Here is a 25,493-nt window from a genome sequence, read left to right on the forward strand (position 1 = left end):
CAGGGGATGAAGATGGAGGAAAAGATTGCAATAAGTGCAAAATCTTTCAGAATTTATAAAAAACCAACCCAACCTCCCCCCTCACACACACCCAACAACAACAAAAAAAATCCAACAAAATCCACAAAATAAACAGGCAAAAATCCCCAAAACACACAAAAATAATCGCTCAAACACTGCACTCTTCTTTAGAAGACTCTAGAGTAGATGAAGTTCAATAATTTAGGACAAGTATTTCACCTCTTCTACTAAGAAAGATCTGCTAGCACCAGAGTGGTAGAAGAGAGGGGAGCAGCCTGGCATCAGGCTGTTGGACTGGACATTTCTGATGTGGTGTGGCAAAAGTGTCCATGAAAATAATTTTATTAAAATCAGTGTCTGGTATTTGGCTTCTTTATCTTTCCGTTGAATGTAGCCAGATGTAATGACAATGGATGCTGTAAGAAATTAGACAAATGGAAATAACCAAGGCCACAGGCGTCCCACAGATAAGTGGACCCTTTTATGTCATTTCAGGTCAAAAAGTGATAACAAAGTAAATGCGCTATTCCAGAATACCTGCAGCAGTTTGACTTAGTACCGCTGTTCTTTTGAATGCTATGTTTAAAATGTGGGGCTTTTTTGAATTCTGAGTTGCTGTTGACCTTGTATTTGCCTGCAGGAGCTGCAATCTCACGTACCTGATCGTGAGCGTCTCTTTGAGGGCCTTCGTTATTTTTATCCTGACGCTGGAGATATGGCGGACCTCTGTCACCAATGGACGCTCTACAAATCTAAACTGAAAGCGTCCGTGAGTTCACCGGTAGGTGACAGCACTCAGTTCACAGTTGCTGATCTCTGCTATTGCTCTTTTAGGTTGCTTCACATTGCTAGTCATAATTGAGCAGTACATGTGTGTGTCTTCTTGATTAAAACCTTCCTTAGTAAATGCTGTCAAAGATAGAACAAACATAGCCACGTGTAAATTATATTTAATTTATGTAATAATTTATATATAATTTATATAATAACAAATTGTATAGATGACAAACATAGCCATATATTTAAAATATAAGGATTGTATTAAAATAAGAGTTGTTATCCTCTTCCCTTTGTAAGGACTGCTCAGAATATTTCTCAGAATAGAAGGTTCAAAACAGAACTACAACTGGCTTTTGTCAAACCTGCACTCAGGGACTGTGAGATGTTCATGTGTGTGAATATTTTGAATATATACCTAGTTCTGGGCACATGGATTTCTAGGCTTGTGCCCTTTCTTCACACAACATTCTCCAGTAAACTATTTTTTAACAGTTCACACAGCAAGAGTATGTTCACTGTTCATTATTTGTATCTCCCGGCATGGCACAGAGTGATCAGAATAGCCACTCACTGAACTGACTGAGAAAGTATCCATGCATAGAAAGACCTTTCTTCTCAAAGTCCTTTTTGAAATCATCTTTACAGGATAAGGATTTGGAATGAAAAAGAGAGGAAGCATTTCAATGCAAGAACCAAATAATTAGAGAAATTACCAAGTTGTTCTATATATGACATGCTAAGGATGAGAGAATAATTAATAATTAAGAATAATAATTAATAATTAATAATAATTAATAATTAAGAATTTTTTCTAGCTTAACTACTTACTTTATGTGTTCAACTTCAAGATACCTTAATCAGAGGATTAGACTTTACAGGTGTGCATTTGGTCTATGCAAGTGCTTTTGAAGGTATCTGAACTCGAACACCTAAAATTTGAGGCACCTGAAAATTTTCTTCAAATTCAAAGGTTACTTAGAATATAAATCTTTTAAAGTCCATGGAAGGTAACCATACACTCTATTAATAAAGAGCATATTTCTAAGAATTGTTTGCCATTGCTTGTAATGAGTTATGCTTCGTTGACCAAAACTTTGTGTAAGAATAAATACAGTCAATAGGTGTCAGTAAAGTCAAAGCTATTGCTGGGAGAACTGCCCATCAGATTAAAATGGGCAAGAACCTGAAAATATTTCGGTTTTCTGTCTAATATGTGTTAAAAAGCTCATTTAAAAATCTCTCCTGCTGGTTCACTCTCTCCAGGAGGCTGTGAATTCGAAAGAATAAATTCATGCTGGCTTTTTTTTTTTCCATTCTCTCTCGTTTGAAACAGAGTCCTGGATCTTTGGAAGAACCAGACAGATTCAGAAAGGTATGACAGTTTCCTATCATGAAGCTAAAAAATGTTTCATCAGACATTTTGCAGATAACTATTTTAAACTAAACTTTTCTAAAGATTCTTGAGATTAATTGGCTTATTAAGAACCTCTCTTAAAGGAGTTTATTTTCTCCAGTATTTAAAAGGAAAAATATTACAGAGTTTTTACTCTTGTGTTGTGTTTACTGTATCTCTATAAACTAAATATCCATCTTCTGGGAGAGTAAGAGAACTCAGTTTTTATACATTTACATGCTATATGAACTTAGTTCATTTTTCAAAAGAGACTAAGGAAGAGCCCAAATCTCTCTCTCTAAAGCAGTTAGGGGCCAAGTGCCTAAAATAATTTTGAAAATGGGACTTCTGATTCTTTAGACACTTCTGAAAAAATGTCTTTGGATCATTCAGCCCACCTTCTTTCTAATGCAGAAAAACAGAGAAAGTCAAGAGATTTGTGTAATGTTATTAGACTAATCCTTATTCTAAGCAGCAGAATTCCTTCTGTGAAGGATTTTCTTTTGGAAGTGATGACATAAGAAATAAAAGCAGTACAGGGGACGATAAGGAGAAGCTTAAAGAAAACAAAATGCTGCCAGTTTCTTTTTAAACCTCAGCAGCATTTTTGATCCCATTTTCATAAAGTCACTGAGTTTTTCTGTTGACCTGAGCAGTGTTGAACTGAAACTTGTCTCTCTGTCACAATTTGCTTTGTTTATAGACACTGTTAGCTTCTACTTTGTACTGTCATCTCACTTTCCATTTATTTTCAGAAGGAATAGAATAAGGCTTTCATTGCCCAAAACAGAGTGAATGAATAACGTGTTACAGGAGCATAATCCCATAATCTTCTTAAGCTAAATCAGACCCTTGATTTCTTCTGTTGCAACATCTCTTTAGAAGAGACCAATATTTAACAGGTCCAGTACAGTGCACTTCTAGTATGGCCAGAAATCAAGACTTTCCTCATTCCTATGATATATTCCTCTGGTACTCAAATGTGGAGTAGCATCTCCGATATTTTTCCCCAGTGAAATACTGACCAATTTAAGGTATCCCTTGAATGGTTTTGGCCTTAGTTCAGCCTTCCTGAAAACCCCCAAAGAGTTTCTGTTCTTGCCTGTGTCACTCAGAATTGATTGTTCAGTACTGTTGGTCAGCCAGTAAGGTCACCAGAATTTTTCAGGCTGGAAAAACAATATTACGTTTTAATACTTGGTGTGGAGTCAGCCAAACATTTAGCAGGGCTGCTTTTCCCTAGAAGAGGCCTAAAAGGGTATTCCAGAAGACCGACTAATTCTCTGCTTTTGGGTCATTTGTAGGGGAAAAGAAAAGAAAACAAAAGCTTTAGGCACTGCACAATTAGATATAATTTTTTAGTTCATCTGTCCCACCTACTTTGGGTTAGGTGCCATTTCTTCCTCCTTAACTTCTCCTAAGGAGACTAAAGTCTGCAGTTAATTTTCAAGGATACTGGAATAACATAATGGCAGGCAGCAAACATTTGTCAATTAGGCCTACAGCAAGAGCACAAAAAAGCATTCTATGAGCTTTTAGTAGCTACTGAACATAAACAAAGAGAAACAGCTCAGGTTGGGAAAGAAGAAGAACTTAAATGCCTCCTAAGTATGAAGGAAATGGCTCCCATTGCACCAACAAGGGATCTGCCATTTCCCTTCAGCCAGTACAAATGTTGCAGTAACTTACACTTTGCTCACTTCAGTGGGATTTTGCTAACTTCAGAGCATTCATTCTGTATTTAAACAGGGTCACTATGGTGAGAATCCAAGTGCTGTAAGCAGAGATGGCTTTTTTATTCAGGCTAAGGCTTTTATCAGGACATGAGCCTGTGTTGCCATGAGATTGTTGAGCACTGCTTAAGAGAACCAGAAAATCATGTCGATCCCTTTTGGGTGCATTGTTGTTCAGGCTGAGAGAAGAGGAAAAGCAGAACTGCAGAATTCATGGCTTTGCAGTTTATTTTCAGTTCATATTTAACACCTAAAGTATGTCTAGAAATGAAAGAAAGATTAGGCAAAATATTTTTGTGTTTTGAATATCCTTTCAAAACCATGGTGAAGGAAACGAAGTACCCTGAGAGAATGGCTGATCTAGGAAGATAATACCAGCAGAAAGTCCACATGGTTGGGGGCTGCATCACTGTACTTGCCACATCCAGGGAGCCTGCAGGCGGTGGGATCAGTTTAGCTCTTAATTTGTCAGCTCCCTCATGCTTTTGGGTTACACTAAATCAGCAGAGGTGGCAGAATTTCAGCTATTTTTGGACTGATCTCTGCTTTCTGCAACACAAGGTCCCCAGTGACTGCTTGTCTCTCCTGTTTGAGCTGTGAATATTTTGCAGCAGCAGCAGATCAACTTGGAGAAAAGGAAGATCCAGCTGCGGCCAATCTCATTCCATTGCCTTCTAGTTTTTTTCTGTTTCTAACCTGCATGGCCAAATGTTGGGCAGAATAGAGCCTGCTCCATGTATATTAATGTGCTTTTTTTCTGATCATTCATCCTTTGCTGAGGACATGCCCCTAGGCACTGGTGCCCTTAGGAACAGTACAGGCTAATGATTGAGATGTGAGCGACTTCTTGCTGATTAACAAAAAACAGTTGCAGGAAATTGCACATGCTACAGTGAATTTTTAGCAGGTGCCAGTGACAGGGCAATGTAGATGGATATTTCTGCAGGGCACCTAGCACACCCAAGGACACAATCGAGCAAATATTCAATAGTAACTATGATAAATGTTACTTTCAAAGGTTGGCTCCCAGCTACCTGAAAATATTTCACTACCATTCTTGGCATAAATAGGAAGTCAAAGGCTCATTATTTACAGGTCTAGATAGCACCATCTGATTTATTTTCTCAAGTGCTCAGAGTAATAACACATCGTTGCTGAACAAATGATTCTGGCTTTATTGTTTGTACAAACAAAATAATTAGGATTCATTACATCAGTGGTCAGCTAATTGCTTCCTTTGAGATTCTACTAAGAGTAATCTCCTGTAACACACAGACAGAGGAACATGTAATTTAATCTTATTTAGAGACACCATTGATCTGGAGTCAATCAAATTAATGCAGTCATTCAGGAAACTGTGCAAAGCAAGCACTGCCACAGCTTGCCAGGAGGAAAACAGTAATGTGCTCTGCTCTGCACAAGTGCAGATATGACAGGAATTCTTCATGGCTGAAAGTCACTTTACAGACACTCACAGCACTGTGTATACATGCTCGTGTTAGTGATGCTTCTCTATTGGAAGTATGTGGCCCATTTGTTTTCCCAAAGTGCTGTTGTATGTTGGCCACTTGAAATCTTCTGTACAATTACCTTCTTAGTCAAATGGAAAAGACTAATTAAAAAGTATTTTTCTCTCAGTTTACAATATCTCTTTCAGAGATATAGGTAATATCTTACTTTACTAATCTTCCACAGTGCTTCATAACTTTTATCACATATCAAACACTTTCCAGATAAAAAGCAAGTAGTTTCCACTGCTTATGTGCCAAAGAGAGGACCAAACCAGGGACTTTTTCTGCCTGCTTAGGCCTGAAGTATTATAGAAATCAGTGCTACTTTAACAGATCAGGCTGTAGCCCTTGTCCTGTGGCATGGTTCTCCTAAAAGCATGTCATGTTTTATATGCACACAGAAACTAACCTTTATAAATCTCTTTGTGTCACAGTAGCATGTGGCAGAGTACTTAGTTCTAAGCAACTTTGCAACAGAAATTCTGAAATATCTGCCATATGTGACAGCTGAAACCACACATACAAACTGCTGGCTCTTCCTCGTTTTCTGTTTTTTTAAATGAAGCCTTCATCAAAGATTCTGTCTTATCATCCAGCCTGTTGAGGTACTCGAGAATCTCCCCTAAGGGAGAAAACAAAGCCTGTAATTTGTCTGCCTACTTATTTATTTATGTACATACATTTATGCTCTTCAGAATTGAAAACAATGTTAACATTGCGAAGTCAAGCAATCTGAAGATAGAAAATATCAGAGCTAAAATTGCTTGTGTGACCTCAGTTAACCTCCCTTCAGCGTGTTCCTTCTGGTAGCTCTTTATGAGATGGAGATTGATAAGCACAGGACTCAAAGGGGTCCCAGCTATCCTTACTCATTCCTCAGTGCCGGTTGCCTAACCTGGGCAGTGTTTGCATTTAGGAAAGTACAGTTCTGAACCCAGTGGCTCCTCTCTTCTTGCAAAAGTCACATAACCTCTGATGAACAGAGGTTGCTGTGGTGTATGGAAATGAGACATGGCTTTGCCCAGGAGCATGTTGGACACTCGGCTCTATGGAGACAGTAGAATCAACTACCCCAAATTATTTCCCTCTGGATAAGACCAGCAGTGATTTGCAATATGTTGCTTATCTTAGAGATGCTCATGGCTCTAAGTTGAGAACTGATGAGGAACCCAGCTCCAAACTATCTTGCATTGAGGTAAAAACCCAGTTTGCTTTGGTTTGAGAGTGCAGCCAGTGCTCCCCCCTGGAACTGATTTCTTCTTGTTGGCAATAACCCACCTCTGTGAGTTGCAACTGAATTAGTACCCAGTGGGGATCTGAAGTGGCAGAAACTGAGGGCCTCTCAGAGGCACAATATCACTGATAAGGATGGTGCTTGATGATGGCATGCTCATGTTCAGAATGAAAGGGATGTATGGTAAGCTGCTGTTACAGCCTTCCTGGCAGCTCTGCTTATTATCAGAGGAATAATGAAGCGGTAGAATTCATACCTATGTAGGTGATCCTTTCTAAGGCCTGTCTATTCTTCCTATTAAGATGTACGTCATCTGTACCTATTGCTATAGTTTAAGCCTGTTATGTTGTGATCTGCTTACTGTGGATGCAGGCCTGGGTTCATCCTGTCTGAGCATTTAACTCCGGGGTTTTTGAAATCATGCGTGGTGCAGGGAGTGTAGATGGGAGTTGACCCTCCACCTTTTCCTCAAGGAAAAACTAGAAGCCAGGTTCAAAGCTAACACAAGGGGTTTGTTCTTCATGTCAGTTGGTTGACCTGTGGAACTCCTTGCTAAAGGATGTTGAGAACTTTTAAAGTTTGCATAGGTTCAAGGGGAAACTGGTTGAGTATCTGCAAGAAACATTCACTGAGTGTCAGCTAGATGGACAAGCTGCACCATGCTCAGGAAACTGCCTGAGCTGAAAGCAGTTGAAGCCTGAGAATATTAAGGAGAAATTATTTATGCTTGCCTTAGTCCCTACGCGTCTGCACCGACTGCTGTAGAATATAGGCTACTTGGGTTGGGTGCAGCACTGACGTGAAGCAGCATGGCTGCTGGTGTCTCTGTGTAGTGTCTCTAGGACACTAGGGCATTGGTCCCTTTATCCATGGGGAGAGCAGGAGTTTTCAGACAGCCGTGCATTACCCAGGACAGTCTCCCAGTGAAATGCTCTAAGGTAAGAGGAATGAATCCAGACTAAATCCTTTTTTCTACTGGATAACTGATTCAGTGGTGCAGGTGTGATTTTTGTCAGGCAACAACCCACTAATGAGCATGGTATAAGATGCTCCCTCAAATAGCTAGATTGTGTGTTTTCATATATCCTGGAATGTGGTCAATAGCGAACAAGGGAGTGCACTGATTTTTAGCAAAATACTTCAGCAACTTACACAGGAATATTATGTAGCAAGTTCTAAAGTGCTTTTCTGCTGTTCCCCATCCAAGTGATTTTTCACGGTGCATTTAGTAAGGAGTTATTAACTGCAAACAGATTTAAGTGCTGAGGACTCTCTAGATCTAAACAGATGCTTGTCATTCAAACACCCCAACATGAATCAAGTACAAATGTGAATGTTCACAGCCAGTGCAGTTCATTTGGTAACAAGCATGCATTTAGCATTACAGAAAACACAGCCATCTACCCCTTGACAGTCCTTGCTTGTCCTGGTATTTTGAGGGAGAAGGGGGAGGACATTTCTCCTTGATGGTGAACTTTAAAAGTATATTTTCTTTTTAAATGTCAACCTATTCCTTTTCCATGTGTGTTTCAAAAATGTCTCTGACACTTTGGCTCGATACACAGGTATTCCAGCTGTTATTCTAAGATGGTGGAAATTAAAGTTCTGTTGACTTCACTGGAGCTTTGCCAGTTTTCCTCAGAGAAAGATTTGGTTTCAGAATATTTTGTGGAGTCTAGATCTGACACATGCACTGCAGGCACTGTGGGTGCTGGGTAGTAGCCGTACTGATGCCAGTAGCTGGAGTGACTGGAGAAGGGGAATTCCACTGCATCACAAAGGTTGTGGTTACCACCTTTGATCTTACATGGAAATGAAATGTTCAAACTGTCTTTTGCAAGGGTGGAGCTATGTCAGATTGTCCTTTTCTAACCGAGAATCATGTGCTAAAGGGTTGGGAGTGTGGTCTTGACTCCAAGTGGACGCATACAGCCCTGATCACTCTGAGCCCAGCAGAGCAAAGGTTTGAACCTTGGCCTCCTGAATTCCCTGTTGGTGCCATAGTCTCAGGTCACCACAGCCTGAAAACATCTCTCTGTCTCAGCACACACCTAAAAAAATACCTTGACTTTGTCTTAGGAAAATTGAAATGCTGCTTTTTTCACCCTCAGGAGAGGGAGTCAGTGCCCACAAGTTTCCCTGCTTTTTCCAACTGCATCATCTCTCCTATTCAAAGTTACTGCGTCTCCTTCAAAATTCTCTGTCCTAAAACTGTAACACCAAAAAAAAAAAAAAACAAACCAATTGTTCAGAAAGCACAAAGCAACAGAACTAATGTAGGCTTCATGTGCACAAGAACACCAGAACTTAGGCATACAAGTGCCCAATCCGTTTGTAAAAGTATCTGGTTGAACTTCATGGACAAGTAGTTCCCAAACCCGACTTCATTTAGTTGTCTCTGTGCATAATCCCGCTGCAGACACTAAAGTTAATAGTAAATCTCCCATGGATTTCAGTGTGTGCAGGTTGGAGCCCCCATATATTAATGGCTTATCACTGCAAATTTGCTGAAAGCATCAAACCCTCACAGCTCCTGTGTGCCTCATCTTCAGTCCTGCAGAGACATGGTAATGCCGTGTTAGTGATAGCAGAGTCATTCCCATAGCAACAAATGGAGTGAGAAATACAAGATTCTGACCTTGCTGTGTGATCAAACAAAACAGAGTAGCTGGGCAGCAAAGACAAAAGTTCACCAAACACAAATGCCTATAAACCCAGCAAGCAGGTGGGAGAGAAGCAGCAGATGAAGACAAAATATTTCTCCTTCTCTGAAGTTCTACCCCCAGGCAAATGTCCCTTCACAGATTTTTCCAATGCTTGGATTTGCTACGGTTAGCCTGAGTATCTTACCCTGCAGAAATCTCCAAGGAAAGCAAAAGATAGCTTGTTAATAAGGCCATTTCACATGAATTCTTCCTGGAGGATGAGCTTGAAAAGCAATAGTATTTTACATCTCCTTTCAGTAGATCTAAAAGCAAGGCATATAACAAATAACATTTCAATCTCATCCAGTTTGCTCTGAATCAAATGCTGGATTGGTAAAAGAATCTGGGTAGGAGCAATGTGAGTTACTAATTGGCAGTGTGGTCATCATAGGAAGGCAAAGACAAACCTGAGCAATCATAAGGCATCTGGTCCCTGGGCTGGGGAAGGAACAGAGATGAGGAACAACTGGGAAGGCCCAGTATTTCCCACCAGTTCAGAGGCAGAAGGAGATAACTGGGAAGACAGGTGTTGCAGCTGGTATGGCAATAAAATGACAGTTTCAAAATGAAGCAGCTTTCATAAACAATGCTAAAGGATTGACAGCTGTAAGGCATAAATTTTAGGTGCTGCTGGGAAGATTGTCAGTCCTTCACACAACTGTGTCAGTCAGAAGTGGGCTTCTAATTCCCAGTTTGAGTTTGTGAGGACATTTTTGAGACTTGATGAACTATTGAGCAGTCAGTGATAATATCCTACCCTTTAACAACATCAGCATTAAGTCTTCTTACATCTTAGTGGTAGGAGAAAGAGCACAGTTTTAACTGTCCCCAGGCAGAGGTAACTCTAATCTGATCTTCCACTAATAGAACTACACCCATTGATACGCACAAACTCGTCCATGGCTTCTGGAACCTGGAAAAGGCTTTTTCTTCCTTATAGATGGGACACAATAATGAATGTATTTGTCATATTGCTGCATGTTATGGAAGCCAATGGAGAATTAAGAATGAGAAATGGTCAATGAAAGCAGCACCTGTCAGTGGCAGTCCATTGGTTTATATTGATTACACCAAGTGGCTGTTTCATGGCATTACAGAGCCAAGACCAGAAAGCTCTGACCAAGAGTTGTGGCTGCTGCCCTCATGCTTGGTGATTTTAGCATTGATTATAAATACAGAAGCCGTGCAGGCTTTGCTCAGCCCATAGCCTGATGAAATCCAGATGATGTGAAAGATTTCAAGTCTGTACTCCAGGACTAGCGAAGGGAAAGTCCCACTAGAACAGCTACTCACACCTGGTACTTTGGCTTGTGTTTGAGAACAGGTCACAGTAGGAGCAGATGACTCCTGTGATGCAGACAGGTTGGTGAAGCTTTGATTTTGTGGGCAAATGCTAGCTGTACCTAAGGAAGTTGCCCAAGGGTGCTTCAATTCACAGTCCCGCTTATGCCCTGACATTTACTCATTGCCCACTAACTACTGATGGTTCCAGTGTCCAGGGACCTGAATTTTCACTGGCCTTAGTGAGCAGGTTACAACTCAGATACCACAGGCCAGAAATGAGAGAGCAAGCAGTTGTTGCTCTGCTGCCTCCACATCTGCCTGACACAATAATGAAATCTCATCAGCCATTTGATATAATGGAAGCAAACCAACTACAGCAGAATAAGGATTTCACAGCACAACTGTCTCATGATCTGCAACTGCAGCTATATATTTGCCTTCATAATTAATTCTGTAGGCATCTGCATGGAGCTGCAAGAGACAGAGAGGTTTTGGAAGCAGTGGAAGAGAGAAAACCTTAAAAAATAGAAGAGGGTAGTTACTTTCCTCTACCATCGTTCTGTTCCTTATCTTCTCTGCTGATGTTTCCCACGCACTATTCCTGGTGGCGCTGCAGTGGGACAAAGGCATTGCCTGTTCACTCAAACATGCAGGGGAGGCCAGAAGCCGTAATTTTGCTGCAGCATGGACACCGCCTGTGGCTCAAACACAGCAAATTAACTTTCTCTTGTGGAAAACATGGGTCCCACTTCAGTGGATGTTCTGCATTGATTTTTGTGATGTAGGTTGGTGCCTAATGCTGTAGCAGCATTAAGCATTACTTCTATGTTCTAAAGCCATGTTTGATGAAATTAATGGATTATTGAGTCCTCTTTTTCAGGACACCCTTACAGATAGTTGACTTGGCCTTTTTTTTTTTTTTATGAAACACACATAGTTCAGTTCATTGGCACGAGATACCCAGGAATCCCACCAGTGGAAATCTCACTTCTTAATTAATCTTTTCTGAATTCTATAGCAGCAAATATGTTCTCTCCTATTTGTCCTAATCTGTATTAAATTCATGAGGTTAACTGAGCTACTCTAGATTTGCACAAACATAAAGAAAAGTGCAACGTGACCTTTTTTGTGTGTCCCTTCTGTGACTGCTCAGCAATACATGTGACTTTATTTTCCTCTTCACTGTCAGTCTTGTTTTCTCTCATTCTCTTGCACCACATTAAAGTATAAGATGTTCATGGTAAAGTATAAGGGGCATTGAGGCAAGCTGCACTGCAGGGCCTTTTTTCTGCCTTGTGGCCTCATGGACCCCAAAGTTAGGATCCAAAGAGCATGTCTCAGCTGCAGGTGTGACCATGAGCTGGGTGATCTGCAAATGAAGCTCCTTTCTGCTGACGGAGAGCAGAAGGCTGGCTCCTCTCTTCCAGGCATCAGCACTCCCATTTACTGACAGGAGAGTTACTGGCACAGACCTTCTCTGCCACGTGCTGGCTGTGAGGGGACCAGTCGGGGGAGCTTTGGTGCGAGCACTTGTAACCACTGCTTTGTAATTGGGAAACAGACTTTTAGGCAATTGTTTTCTTCTGCTGGAAAGTCTGCAGTGTTTTCCTGCAAGAAGACAACACTTTGCAGCAGTGGATTCTTTAAGAAGGTACAATAGTCTCCTCAAAGAAATAGCTTAAGCACCACCTTCAGTTCTCTGCAGCATACCAAGCATGGGTTGTTCTACGCCTCTTCCTGGCAGTTCGGTGTAATTGAAATGCACCTCCCCAGGTCTTCATTCTTCTGAGTTGCTCCCTGGTTTGTGTCTTTCAGGGGCGCTCTGGAGGTGTGTGCTCATTTCTGCGTCGAGTGTGCCGGGCAGCGCTGCCATTTCAGCTGCTCCTCTTGCTCCTCCTGCTCCTGGCCGTCCTGCTGCCCCTTGCCGAGGAGACTCACAGCTGCACGCTGGCCAACAACTTTGCTCGATCCTTCAAGCTGATGCTGAGATACAAGGGCCCACCCCCAACCTAACTTCGTGGCGTGGCATGAGGTGACTCTCAGAAATACGGACTCTTTAACAGCTGCAAGTGTGGGTTGTAGAGCTTCTAACAAGGTCGTCATATGAACCGGATAGGTCGCATAAATGCAACATAAGATTATTTCACTTAAATCAGGTATTTGAGCAAAATTAATATTTTTACAATATTTTGTTATTATATTTATAACATGTATATAGAGATTGTGTATGTGTATGTATGTACATATATATATAAAAAATGCATATCTGTGGTCAAACTAACATCCGCCATCCACTCATCCACTGTTGAGAGAAAAGTCTTGCAATTTTACTGTTTCTACCATCTTTCAGCAAGACATACTGAATGATGGTTTGGTTGTGAGTTTCTGGGTGGTTCTAAAAATCACCTCTTGTTTTCATATGAAGTCAGAGCAAGTATGAGAAGATGCGGGCAAGCACCGGAGTGCAAACTGGACAGCAGGTAGAGTAGAATCAGGTTTGAATATAATGGTTGACATTCAGCCCATGGAAAATTAGGACTATTGTATTTGAAGTCTTGAGCTGTTTTTTAAGTATCTAAATGCAGAGATTGCAGAAGGTAATGGAAATGTTTCCACTGACTTCAGGAGGAGTGGGGGTGGGCCTCCTCTTGTTCTTATTTTTTACCAGATTTCTTTTCCAATTACTGTGTTCTCCAGCCCACCTGAATCAGGAGAGGTAGAATACAGTAGGAAAGAAGCTGAGAAAAGAGGATATATTTTTTAACATTTCTTTAGCAGGAGAACTTTTACAATCAGGTCACAGTTTTCTGAACAAATTTGTCAGCAGTGAACACTACCTTCTATCAGTGATCTTGTCCATGAAAAGCAGTGGGTTTTTAGTTTGTTTCGGTGGGGTTTTGTATTTGTTTGGGTTTTTTTTTTTTACTTTTTCAAGAGGCATTTGGTAATGGATCATAGCCTGAACAGTGGGATGCAGCCTGGCTCGGTGTCAGCAAGTACTTTAATAATACCACCCTGGACATAAGAGTTCTTCCTAGGATGTGTGTATCTTAATGGTTTGTTAAACTGGTATAAACTGAGTGTGTCGAAGACAGTCAAGCATAGATTTCTGTATAGTCTAAATTCTAATATGATGATGACTTGTCATTTATTTACCTAACCTTATGCCTGATTTATCAAATTTTTGAATGTACATTTTAACATTGCCTTTTAATGTAGAAGCAGTTCACGCTGTCATGAAATCATTCTTGGTGGTGTTTTACCTATTTAACTTCTGAGAGAAAAGGTAATTTCTAAAATTTTGTGCCATTTCTGAGAGCTATCCCTTATTTTCTCATGTCTTTAGCCACAGTAGTAATCATGGAAAAACAAAACAAAACAAGACAAAACAAACAGACAAAAAAACACAGAGGAAACAGTTTTCCCATCTTGGCTGTGTTGCAGGAGGAACTTGTCTTCTGAGTACCAGTATGGTGTATTCAGAGGAAGTCATATTTCTTTAACAAAACCATGAAAGTTTTGCTAAAGAAACAAACTTGGGTAGAACAGGGAGGCGTAGCAGCAAGAAGCTCATTAGAGGCACAGAATGAGGGAGAACAGGCAGATGTGAGAGCGAACTAGCTAAAGATAGAGAGGTGTCCAACAATTTATAAAGCCTAAAAAAAGAAGTCATGATGAACAGAGCAGATAAGAATACAGGCTCAAAGGAGGAAAAATCTCTGAATCTTTTTCATTCCCTCTCCCTGCTACAGAATTGGTGCTATTACATATTAAAGAGTCTTCTTCAGTAAGGTTTAAAATGGGGCAAGTAACAAGGACCCTACCAATGTTCTGAGAAGAGTCGTCCACCACCAGGACTCTGTCACTGGGTTCCTACTGATGCTTCCGACTACATTTGGTTTCCTGGAGTTGAATTAAATTGCCAAATTTCTGCTAAAAGTTAAAAGGTGGAAATTAGAGAAAAGGGAGCAGGGATGATGAAGGTGTTCAGGTAGAGAACAAGGAGAGTGTGAGGGGGAACTGGACTGATGTGGATCAAAACCTGACCAACAGGAGGTCACAGCAGAGCCCTAGAGAGTAGGCTGGGGGGGGCGGAGGCTGAAAGCAGAAAGGTGAGGAGGGAGGATGAATGCTGGGCAATAAGTGAGACATTCACATCCAAATGGGAAGCGAAGGAAGGTAAGGCCTGTGATTTCATTCATGATGGAGCCAGATGGAGAGGAGCTATCATTCATCAGAGAACAGGGCACATTAATTCTTTCTTTGCAACGGTTCTTTGGTGTGGCAGAGCATGTACCTCCTCCTCATCTCCCCAGTGAGCTGCGCAAAAGCCACGCATGTTCCCGCAGTGCTCCTCAAAAAATCTCTGCCAGCCCTGAGGGAGGAACCTTGTGGAATCGTCACACACGTCTCCATGTCAAATTAAATGCTCCAGTAAAAAAGAAGTGTGGGGGAAGAGAGGCAGGAACAAGATGTGCTGTATGTGGTGTATGTGTACTTGTGCATACACTTTTCTGTGGCAGAGCTACATGGCACATCAGAATTTTGCTGAGCATTTCCAGGTGATGAAAGTAAAATAGCAGTGAGAAAGTAAAAATAATGAGGAATAATATAGCTGCAAGAGAATATCAGTAGGGAGATAGACAAGTCTTTCTTACGAAAGCAGAAAATCTAACATCAGATTTCTTTCTGCCAAGCCTTTCTTATCTGGATGATTTTTATGGGTTCACAAATGCATTTTACACTACAGGAGTATGCAACTGGGGGAAAAAATTTCTGCACAGAGGACCATAACAGAACAACTGCATCGTCACCTTGGTTTTTCAGTGTTGTGGCAGCTTTCAAAAAACCCACTAAATTAGAAACACACTTTACTACTGGGTTTGCATTCAATTTATTCTGTAAGTCCCGTCTGTAACCTTTGAATTTTTTACTTTAAATCTCAGCAAATCCATTCTCATTATTTTAAGTAATCTAAATTTCTCACAGAAGTGATGAATGTTTCTACTTCTTTGCAATGGAAATTATCCAAAGCACAGGACTGCAGTGTTCGTCCCACTCAAAACAATTTCACTCTTCCATAATGTAATAACTTCACTTGTCCAATGCAGGTGTGAGATTTTTCTAAGAAAGAAAGAATTAAAAAGTCACAGAAGTAAGCTTGACATATAAATCCAAATTTACTCTTTTTTTATTCTCTTGTTTTGCTTCTGAAAAGTTTGTTATACTGATTCCTGGAAGTGTGTGTAAATATTAATCAAGTCAGTAACTGTAATAATGAAAACAAACTGCCCAACTTCCAGGAAACTGAACAAAGCTCAGATTCCTCCAAACACAAACTAAATCATGCCATTTCCAAATCAGTCCTTAAAATCTTGAGCACTGTTCTTCATCCCTGAATCTCTGCTCACATATGATTTGGGCATTTCACCCTCACTTTTGTGCCTATAAAATCTCCAGCTCATACATCTCAGACATCCATATGAAACTGAGATGTGTTATGGCTCAGCTTCAGGATGAGGCTGCTGCCTGAAGACATCCCTTGTCAAAAACCTGTGATGCACAAAACAGATAAGTGTCCACAACTGAAGGCTTGCACTACTTTAATCCAGATCCAGCCACTCTCGGGAGATGCTAAAACCCTCTAAAATAGACTGAATGCCTTTGAGCTTGTAAATTGTTTGTGCCTCTGGCTCAGGCCACGCAGCCTGTGCTGCCTGCAGTCCCCGGCCTGTTCCCAGAGCAGAGCTCTGCTGCCTCTCTCCACGCTCTTTTGCCCAATATCTGACTGACCACACTAATGACCCTTCAGTGTTGAAGGCAAAATCCTGCACACCGGTGCCCATGCATTAAAGTAAGAATTTTGCACAGCCCCAAAGGCGTACTTCCAACCCAGCCTTTGGAGTGAAAGCAGGCCTAATTTATAAATTGTAATTGATTCTGTAGCCAGATGCTTTCAACAGAATTTTCCATGACTGCAATACAGCGAGATAGAAAATCACTGTTGTGCCACGTGTCTATTAATAGCCCTTTCTCTGATTCCAGCTAGCAATTTAGATTGTATTAAATATTATTTATATGTGCTTTCTCCAGAAATCTCTGTGTGAAAAACATGTTCAGTTCTATGCACATACATTAAAAATGTCATACTCCCATGTTAGCACAGAATCCCCAGAGCAATCATGATTTGTACTGAGTACTAGCTTATTTGCCCACTAAACTCAAACATTTTGGGCTGAAAAGAAAGCTACTAGCGCAACTAATAAAAACACCTGATGGTCGCTGAATACTTTGGAGAGCTCTTAGAATGGCGTTCCACTTCTCCTTAATCTGTTTTGTGTGGATAGTAAAAGTCCTTAGAGAGAAAAAATGTCTCCAAAAAATGGCCATCACTAGATAAGCAGATGATAATCTCTGCACATCAGAAGAAACTTTGTGTTCTCTTTAGCTGCTCTGGGACCTCAGGAGTTTGCTCCATCTGATCTCTTCTTCGGTATTAAATAGGAAATGTTTTACTTTGATGTGTGTGCGTACACATCTCATTAGCACTAAAGAGATTTGAAGAGTGAGCTCATACACAGGAATTCTTTTAAATTTTGTTGACAACAGTACATTGTCTTCTTTCCTCAAGAAAAAATAAAATGCCTGTACGGCAGAGATTGCCAGAGCAAACAAAACCTTTTGGAATAACTGAAGATTGCAGACTGAAATTAAACTGGATAAATAATTTTGCCTTTCAGGGAATGCTGGTATGAATACTCCAACAAACGCATCTATGCCAGGCATCATAGTTGTCTTTCAGGTCATAGGTTATGTACCCAGCTGGCTTTAAGAAGTTCCTTTGGAGACTTAGACTGTCTGTTGGGCAGTAATGAGTTGCTGGTCTGCAGCTGAAAACATGTTTACCCACGGAACTGTATCAGCTTCTTCCAGAGTCGCTGGGGGCTCTCAAGGATGTTCTTAGTAGTTCTCAGATCATTGACCTGCTCTGAGCCATTGCAAGTTTATTGCATTAATCTATCCATCAGTGGTTGGCAACTCTCAGAAACTAGTTTATTAAAATGCTAAAGAAAACATTGTTGGTAAAGACCTCATGATTCATTCACAGACCAGTCTTATTATTTTTGCCATATTTAAACATAATATCTATTGGTTATACTGGGTTATAAACAGATTAGTCGTAGGTGTTGTGTAACTGCGCAGCATGTTTTAGGCACAAGGCTTTTTGACTTGCACATGGATGTTTAAGAATCGTTGGCTTATTTCACACTTCCTCAATGATAAAACAAAGATTCTTGAATGTAGTATTTTTAGGGAAAAAAATGACTGGAATAATCTGTCAGACGGTTGATATTTTTAATTATCTCTTGTCTATCCAATTTAAAATGTGAATATCTGTCTACCAGAGAATTATCAGTAGATCTGAAAGACAAGGACTATATATCTGAAATATACTAATTCAAGCAGTAACCTAGATGGCACCTGTTACCTAAATGACTTCAGCAATGCCAGATTTAGCTCATTGTACCTGTGAGCTAACAACTCTCCTCGTAGTAAACTGTGGGTGAGATGAAACTGCACAGGTTGAAATACAACATCCCCATGGAAGCAGCAGGAGACATTAGGTCCTCAAAAGGCAGCCTGGTATCTCTAGGCAAGGGATGAACATGTAGTTTTGGCATAAGGGGAGAAACTGAGGATTAATTACACAGGAACAAGGGTTTGCTGTCCTGCTCTGCCAGACTAAATTTTGACAGTGGCCGTCAGCAACATGCAGTGTCACAGCCCTGATGGCAGAAGGAGGCTTCCCTCCTGGTGATTCACTCTAGCTGAGATTTCCGTCTTTGGGGTTCTTTTTTCTTTTCATTAACTACAGAACAAACTGCTAAGTCAAGCCCCTCTGTGACAGATTAATGGTAGATGGTAGGCGCTGATGCTCCAGGAAAAGATACAAGGAATGCTATTGTAGATAGAAAGGTAGGCATGAAAGTCTCTCTTCAGTCTTTTGGAATTAGATGTTCATTCTAGAATTGAAGTAGGAGGTTTTCTGTTCCTTTGCAAGTAAATGCCAGGTGTTGCCTTTAGTCTTCTGGATTTTGGGGGAGAGCCTGTTCAGTGCCTTATTGAATGCCGGGGGCTTTCTGTCTTGAGAGCCATTCATGGCAGTAAGTTCCACATCATTCCCATGAGTTGTGTAAAAAATGTATTCTCCTGAATTGGTTTTGAATTTGGTTTGAGGGGTGAGAGTTGTTTGATTTTCCTCTTTGGTCCCTGTGTGTTGAATCCAAGAAAGCAGGAAGACTTGCACTACCCTCTACAGAACATTCTCTGTTTTTCCTTCCTTTATCAGAGCAGGGGAGACTCGGCTTTGTCTCCTTCCTAAAGTAAAGGATCCCAATCATTATTTCTTTTCATGTTATAGCTCTTCCATGACTTCCCCGTAACAGTTTCCAGTTCTTCCTCCATAGGTAGCACAAATAATCGAGTCCTGCTGCAATAAATTGAAATTCAATACATTTGTCCCCCTTGCAGTTCCTCCTGCAGATGCTCTGTCTGTTTCTTCTGCCTCCTGTGTCAAAACCGTCTTAGTCACTATCTGAGGGGACTCTGGTCCTTGCCAGCCATCTTCAGGTCTCCTGGCCACGTCCTGCCCTCATCTGCCTTCCATGTTAGCTCAGGGACTGTTCTTAAACTCACATCTGCAGACGGGAGTGCAAGGGTGTTGCTTAACAATTATTAATTATTAATAATGAAAGGCTTGCCATTAGCTTTGCTCATAGCCTGCCCAGGCTCTTTTCTTCTCTCTAAGCAGGTTTTGATGGGTAATCCAACTGCCACATACAGAAAATTGCCCCTGAATTGGTGAGTTGGTGTTTCGGTTTCTGCTCTATTATCCTGGTATTGTCCCTGCCTGTGCTCCCATGGGTGCTCCAGAGGGTTTGAATGTTGCTGTTATACACCCTAATAAGCCAAGACCCTTTATTTTGAGCTGAGAAGGGGGGAAAGGTCACTTTTAACAAACTGATTTCACAACTCATTTATCAAGCCCTCTAGCAAACCATTTATTTTAGCTCCTTTTTGCTCCATCAAAAGCTGTATGTCAGAATGGAGAGGTGAATTTGGGGAGGCTGGAAACTGGAGGCAGGCCGGGGTGCCACCCACTTTCACTAGCGCTTTGCTGAGGGGCCTCCAGCTAGAATTCAGGGGTAGGAGCTGTTATTTTTCCTGAAATGACCCTCACCTTCAAAATCAAATTATTTCTTTTGTCAAGTCCAATAAGCATTGAACACCACAGTCTTGGTTTCACTACAGATGTGAATGAATGCCTCTGTACAGTACTTTCCATTGCCATGAAATATATATATGTACATATATATATGTAATGGGGAGTGTAATTATTGTTCTGCTTAAAGAAAGGTGACATTCCACTTCAATGTAACTTTCAAGTGCAGCTTTTAAAAGAAATTATGTCTTAAAGGGAAGCTGGAAGAGTTTAGAGGTATGTGTTTTAATGAGCTTTAATGAGCTTTAAAAAGCTTTGAGCCAGGGCTTCAGTCTCTAAGGCAAAAAGCACCCAAGATGATTTTCTCATCACCATCAGACCCTGTAAGAGTTTAACCTGGGAGTCACAGCTTGAGTCCTGGCTGTTTCTGGAGATTTTGGATACTGCATGTACTGACTTTGTGTCTGTCCTCAAACGCCAGCCTCCATTTTGTACACATACATGACTGGACGACAGAAGACACACCTTTGTCTTGCTCCAAGACCCTGCTGTTCATTTTTGTCTCAGCAGATGTATTCATTTTGATCAGTGTCACTCTTTCAATTTTGGGGTTTTTCTTTTAATTTCTGCTAATTGAGTTCATCAGGTGATTCCAGGAGGGCACGCTCCACCTGCCCAGTGTCAGAGCTGCCCCTCCAGCAGCTTACCTTCTTCTCATTTGTTTACGTGGGTGTACTGGACCACTGTGAAGCAACAGCACAAGCAATAACGCAGTGCATTTTTCTGTCATTGCCTTTTGTAAGACTCCATTGACACTGAAAACTAGTAGGAGATCCAAAAGCTGCATTGTTGTTTACTAGCAATATAGCCAATGTACAGTGCTTCTGCACGGGACCTGTCCTCACTTCTCAAAGCAGCTGGCTGTCTTGGGCCCAATTTAATTAACAAGGCTGGACTATAAACAATCTTGGATCCCTTCACCAGCACTCCATCAATCATGCTTCCATCAGTTCTTGTGCTTTTGTTTAGTTTCAAGCTAGTAGAAAGTTTGAAGAAATGTGCTAAGACTCCAATATAGGGTGAGTAAATATCCCATATATTTCCCAAAGATTACAACAAAATGAAGGGATTTACTCTCACATTGAACAGAATTAATAATAAATTCTAATTGAGTTATTAAAAAGTTATTAAGAACAGCCTGGAGTGAAGCTTCTGCAATCAAACCATTCTCTGCATTTAATTTAAAAATCAGCAAATGTTGAGGTACATTTTGCCACTTCCTGTTAGAAGTGACCTGGAACTGAAATGTGAATTCTCTCAAATGGGAGATTTATTGATGCAGATCTAAACTTCACCAGTATGTCCCATGTAAGATCATCCACTTCTCGGCAGAGAGGAAACTTAAGGCTGTTCACAAGAGAAACTCATATTGTGAGTGGTTTTAAAATTCTTCAGATCTCGTATTCACTTCCAAATGTCAGTAATGGGGAGGAGCAGAAACCCTCCCATGAACCCCGTGCATTTTGCATGTTGAAATCCTGGCTTGAATTCAGGTCTCCACGTCAGCTTCTTGTAAATGTTAATATCCAAGTAGAACAAAAATGTTAGAGGCAATTACAGCATGAACATCTCTTCTTGTTTATGTATAGTAGCTGATAGCAGAGTCTGTAATAATAATCTGTGTTTATACATGTGCTGGTCAATGTAACAGCTGGGTACAAAATACCTTTTAACTGTCACAAGAAACTAACTGGATTGATGTCACTTTTTGCTTGTTTGAATATAATTATTTGCCTTGCAGGGACCAGTTCCACTTTTGTCATGTTATTTATGATTTTTAAATGCATTTGTGATAAATTAGGCTCGTTTCTAAGGTAAACAATACTGGAGCCAAGCAGCTGTCTCTGTACATGTGCATGTTATCACAGCTGATATCAAGTCCAAGTCAGACTCCTTGTCTTGCTTGGACCTTTCCTTAACCTTTTTGGCTTAGTCAGGGAAATGTGGACCAGTCTATTTTCTTATTTAAAATGTGGCTTTTTGAAAAGCTGAACTTATTTTTTAAAGCCTTTCTTTTTACAATTATGGATTCACAAAGACTGTAACAATCATATTTTTCTAAACTGCCAATTGCTTATGTTGGGAAATATATATATAGATCTATATTTTATTCTACAGATTTCCGTGTAGTTTTGAAACTCTTTGTTTTCATATATATACTTCTATTTGCTAGAATTATATTAAAAAGCTGTAAGCTTCTGTATACTGACTCTATGAAATTCTATAAAAATGCAGCTGCATAAAAAGACTGACTTAATTTTTTATTTAAATTGTTAGAGCTAAGTCATCCTTAGTGTTATGCCATGCAAGATGTACTAAAAGGAATCAAGTCATTGTTTCAAAAGGCTGGACAGCGTTACGTGACACTTCCTAAAAAGTCTTGACTGAAAGTCAGGAGAATTTACCCTAGAAATGGTGCCATTTCAGGGCCTGTTTCTATAGTTTATTCGCACTGTTTAGGACCTTATTTCACAAGTACTCCCATGAAATTTCATGGGAAATATTAAAAATAAGAGCCTATGATGTGTGAATAGCAGTGATAGAATAAGACCCATTTCTAATGGAGAACGAGGCCTTTTAACTAGTCAAGAGGCCAAATTGTGAGCATTTCAGGAAAACATTTTGTGTTCCCTTCTGCACTGTGGATTCTTCCTGTGTATTATGGATTTATTCCATAGTTGAAATGCCAGATTAAATCAATTGAAGCCCTGTGTGCAGATGAACATAATAAAAAGTTGTGGTGAAATATTGCAGAAAGTGGCCTGATTTCATTCTTCAGAACAATAGTTAAGGTCACTCACAGCCTTGGCTTCTGTGTCCCTGTGAAGCAGAGGCCCTTGTTTTGTACCTTGGTCGTGGTGTAACACGAAGGGATTTCTGCTCTTTGCCTGGAAAATACTGTCTATTCCTCAACTTTGTCAGAAGCATAATATTTTCTCAAGTGAAAAAAAAAAAAATCTGATTCTGCAAAACTCATGTGGGTGTTAAGGGCAGCTGGGACCTTCTGCGATGAGGCCACATTATTCTGAAAGTTTATCCCTCGATGACAAATAAAATATGATGCGGCTTTGCTGTTTGCAAGTAGGTTACAGAAACTGGAAATTCATCACCCCAAGCCCTAGCCTTGTGACTGTTTTGTGATGCTCCACTGTTACCAATGAACTATGTTGAATCAGATTGTAAAGTCAGAGTATTTTCTTGCATGTGGGTTTTTTTGTAATGAAAATATAGTTGTATTTGATGTTGCAGTTATAATGCAGTAAATAAATACATATGTATTTCTTTTTAAGGACTTTTAAATGATTCTTGGGGGTGGTTTCACATTTTACTATGCTTATTTCTTACCATCAGAGTATTTGGGCTGACCTAGAAACTCCAAGAGCACGTGAAGCAAGAATAAAATTTGCTGCTGCCTGCCTCTTTGCTCATGTACCACTGGAAGAAGGTTGTGCTGAATGTACCTACTTCACTCTACCCCTCTAACATTTAAGAGATGTCAGCTTTTCTGTAAGACTGTGCAGTTGATTGAATAGACTTCTACCAAACCAAATTATAATGTGATTTGCTAAATCACATTACAAGTTAGTATGATTTCTTACAGTGTTGGCCTTTGCCATGCTCTCTCTGTGGGGTTGCCCTCAATCCCAAACCTGCTAAAACAAAGGGGAATTCTTTTGAGGATGCCCATCCCGTGTAGCGAGTGAGCAGTGTATTACTTAAGCCACTGCTGATTTCTCTGAATAATTACTGCAGCATGTATGTGCGGATGCACAACTCTCATTAGCATCCAGGTAACTGCAGGTTTCTTTCCTTAACCTTTATGAGACAGAGTCTGCCAGGATCTCTGACATGAAGGGGCTACACACGCAGTTACTTCTGGAGGAGCAGAAAACCACTACAATTTTTTGGTGAACCTGTGGGCTAGGACCCTGTTGCTTTTATGAACACACAGAGCTTCACCCAGGTCTTCAACTTCTCTCAGGTAGCTGGACCATGTGGTCCTGTGCCTTCCCATGAGCTGTTTCACACTAAGCCCCCAAAAGTACAAGTGCAAACACCTCAGCTGATCACAGATGTGCCAAGATCAGAGCAGCAGCTCAAATCCTTCCCAGAAGAGAACAGGGTAAAACAAGTCAGTGACATTCCCATAAGGGCTACAATCAGTACACAAAAGAAATTTCTGTTGTTACGATTTTCTTTTTTCCGTTTGCAATGCATTTTTTTTCAACTTGCAGTTTATTTTTTGTGGAGCCAGAAAGTCAGCTGCTTTGTGTATATCAGGCCTGTTCTTCTGGAATCAGCGAAGAAACTTGGGACTTGATTTTATCCCAGACACTGTATGTAGACCAGGAAAGACTGTCGTCCAGCAGGGAGGTAAAGTGCCTGACAACAGATAAAACAGCCCCCGCTTGTATGGTGAATGAATATTTTGTTGACCAGGTTCAGGCTGCAAACAGCTCTACAGCTGATCGGTGGGAGTTGAGACGGTCAATGAGAATTATTATAAACACTTTTAGAGGACAATGAAATACTCTGGGCAGTTATAAATCTCTTAGGTCATATATTACTAGAGAAACACCTGCTTTAGATAGCAACCCTGCTGCTAAAGGATGGAAGTATCTGTTTAGGTTGTAGCAGCAAAAGGTGGCAAGTTCAATAAATAAAAATAATAGGGTAAGACATTCTAGTGGAGTAAATCAGTGTAGCTTCATTGAAGCTGTTGGAACTAAGTCAATTTACAGCAGTAAGAATCTGGCTTGTAGTCAACAGGGATTTTACAGAATGCTTAAAATCTCTCCAGTTGGAGAGTTCTGTGTCTTACACCTGTGCACTAAATCGTGTCTGCACGAAAGTCCTTGCCGGTATAATGAGGTCATTTCGGATGTGAGCGTTCATTATATGCTTAGGTAAATTAAGGGAAAAAAACCCCGTAATTACCAAAGTCTTAAATAAAGGATGGAGCCAGGTTAGCAAGTGAGAACTATTTAAATAAAATCAGTCTCAGCCCTGGAGAGTTAATGAGGAGTGGCTTTCTATGGAAAAAGGCTGATGTTGTGTTGATGCTACACATATAAGCTGAGCGCTATGGCCATGAAAGATGAAAAGCAGAGACTGAGGTTTTTTCCTAGCTTAATATTTCAAGCTTTCTAAATTTGATTCTTTGACATACCGTGACTGCAGCCTCAGTTTCCAACAGCAGAAAAACACTCTGATAAACACATATTGCTGGAGCAAATGAAACTGAAGGCTCATCCGGTTTTACTGTAGCACTCGTGGTATTAAGAGGGATTGTAATATAATCCTCTTCAATGAATAACCCTAACAGATGTTATCAGGGTTGCTCTGTATGAGCCGTGGACCTCTCGCTAGAACTCCCTCTGTGGAAGTCCAGTTCATAAATTGTCCTAATGGGCTGCCTGCCTCATCCCGCTGCTGCAGCAGCATGAAAGAGAGGTGGTTACTGGCGGCCCTGAAAGCCGGCATTATTCCCATCTGGTTTGCATTACAATTCTGCTAAATATTTCATGCTTTTTGTTTTACAAACAAAT

At 40.5% G+C, this 25,493-nt stretch overlaps 1 protein-coding gene across 3 annotated transcripts in view; it reads left to right on the forward strand.

The window, feature by feature from the left end:
• The window catches only part of SYNE3 (spectrin repeat containing nuclear envelope family member 3), a 66,641-nt gene extending 43,419 nt beyond the window's left edge, over positions 1-23,222 (forward strand). For all 3 annotated transcript variants that reach the window (XM_080344675.1, XM_080344676.1, XM_080344677.1), the window contains exons 16-18: positions 662-802; positions 2,135-2,173; positions 12,477-23,222. In XM_080344675.1, coding sequence (XP_080200801.1) covers positions 662-802; positions 2,135-2,173; positions 12,477-12,674 — 378 coding nt within the window. In that variant the 3' untranslated portion in view covers positions 12,675-23,222. The remainder of the gene's footprint in view (positions 1-661; positions 803-2,134; positions 2,174-12,476) is intronic.
• The last annotated feature ends 2,271 nt before the right edge of the window (positions 23,223-25,493 follow it).

The sequence above is a fragment of the Nesoenas mayeri genome (genome assembly GCF_963082525.1).
Source record: "Nesoenas mayeri genome assembly, chromosome: 5".
Taxonomy (NCBI): Eukaryota; Metazoa; Chordata; class Aves; order Columbiformes; family Columbidae; genus Nesoenas; species Nesoenas mayeri.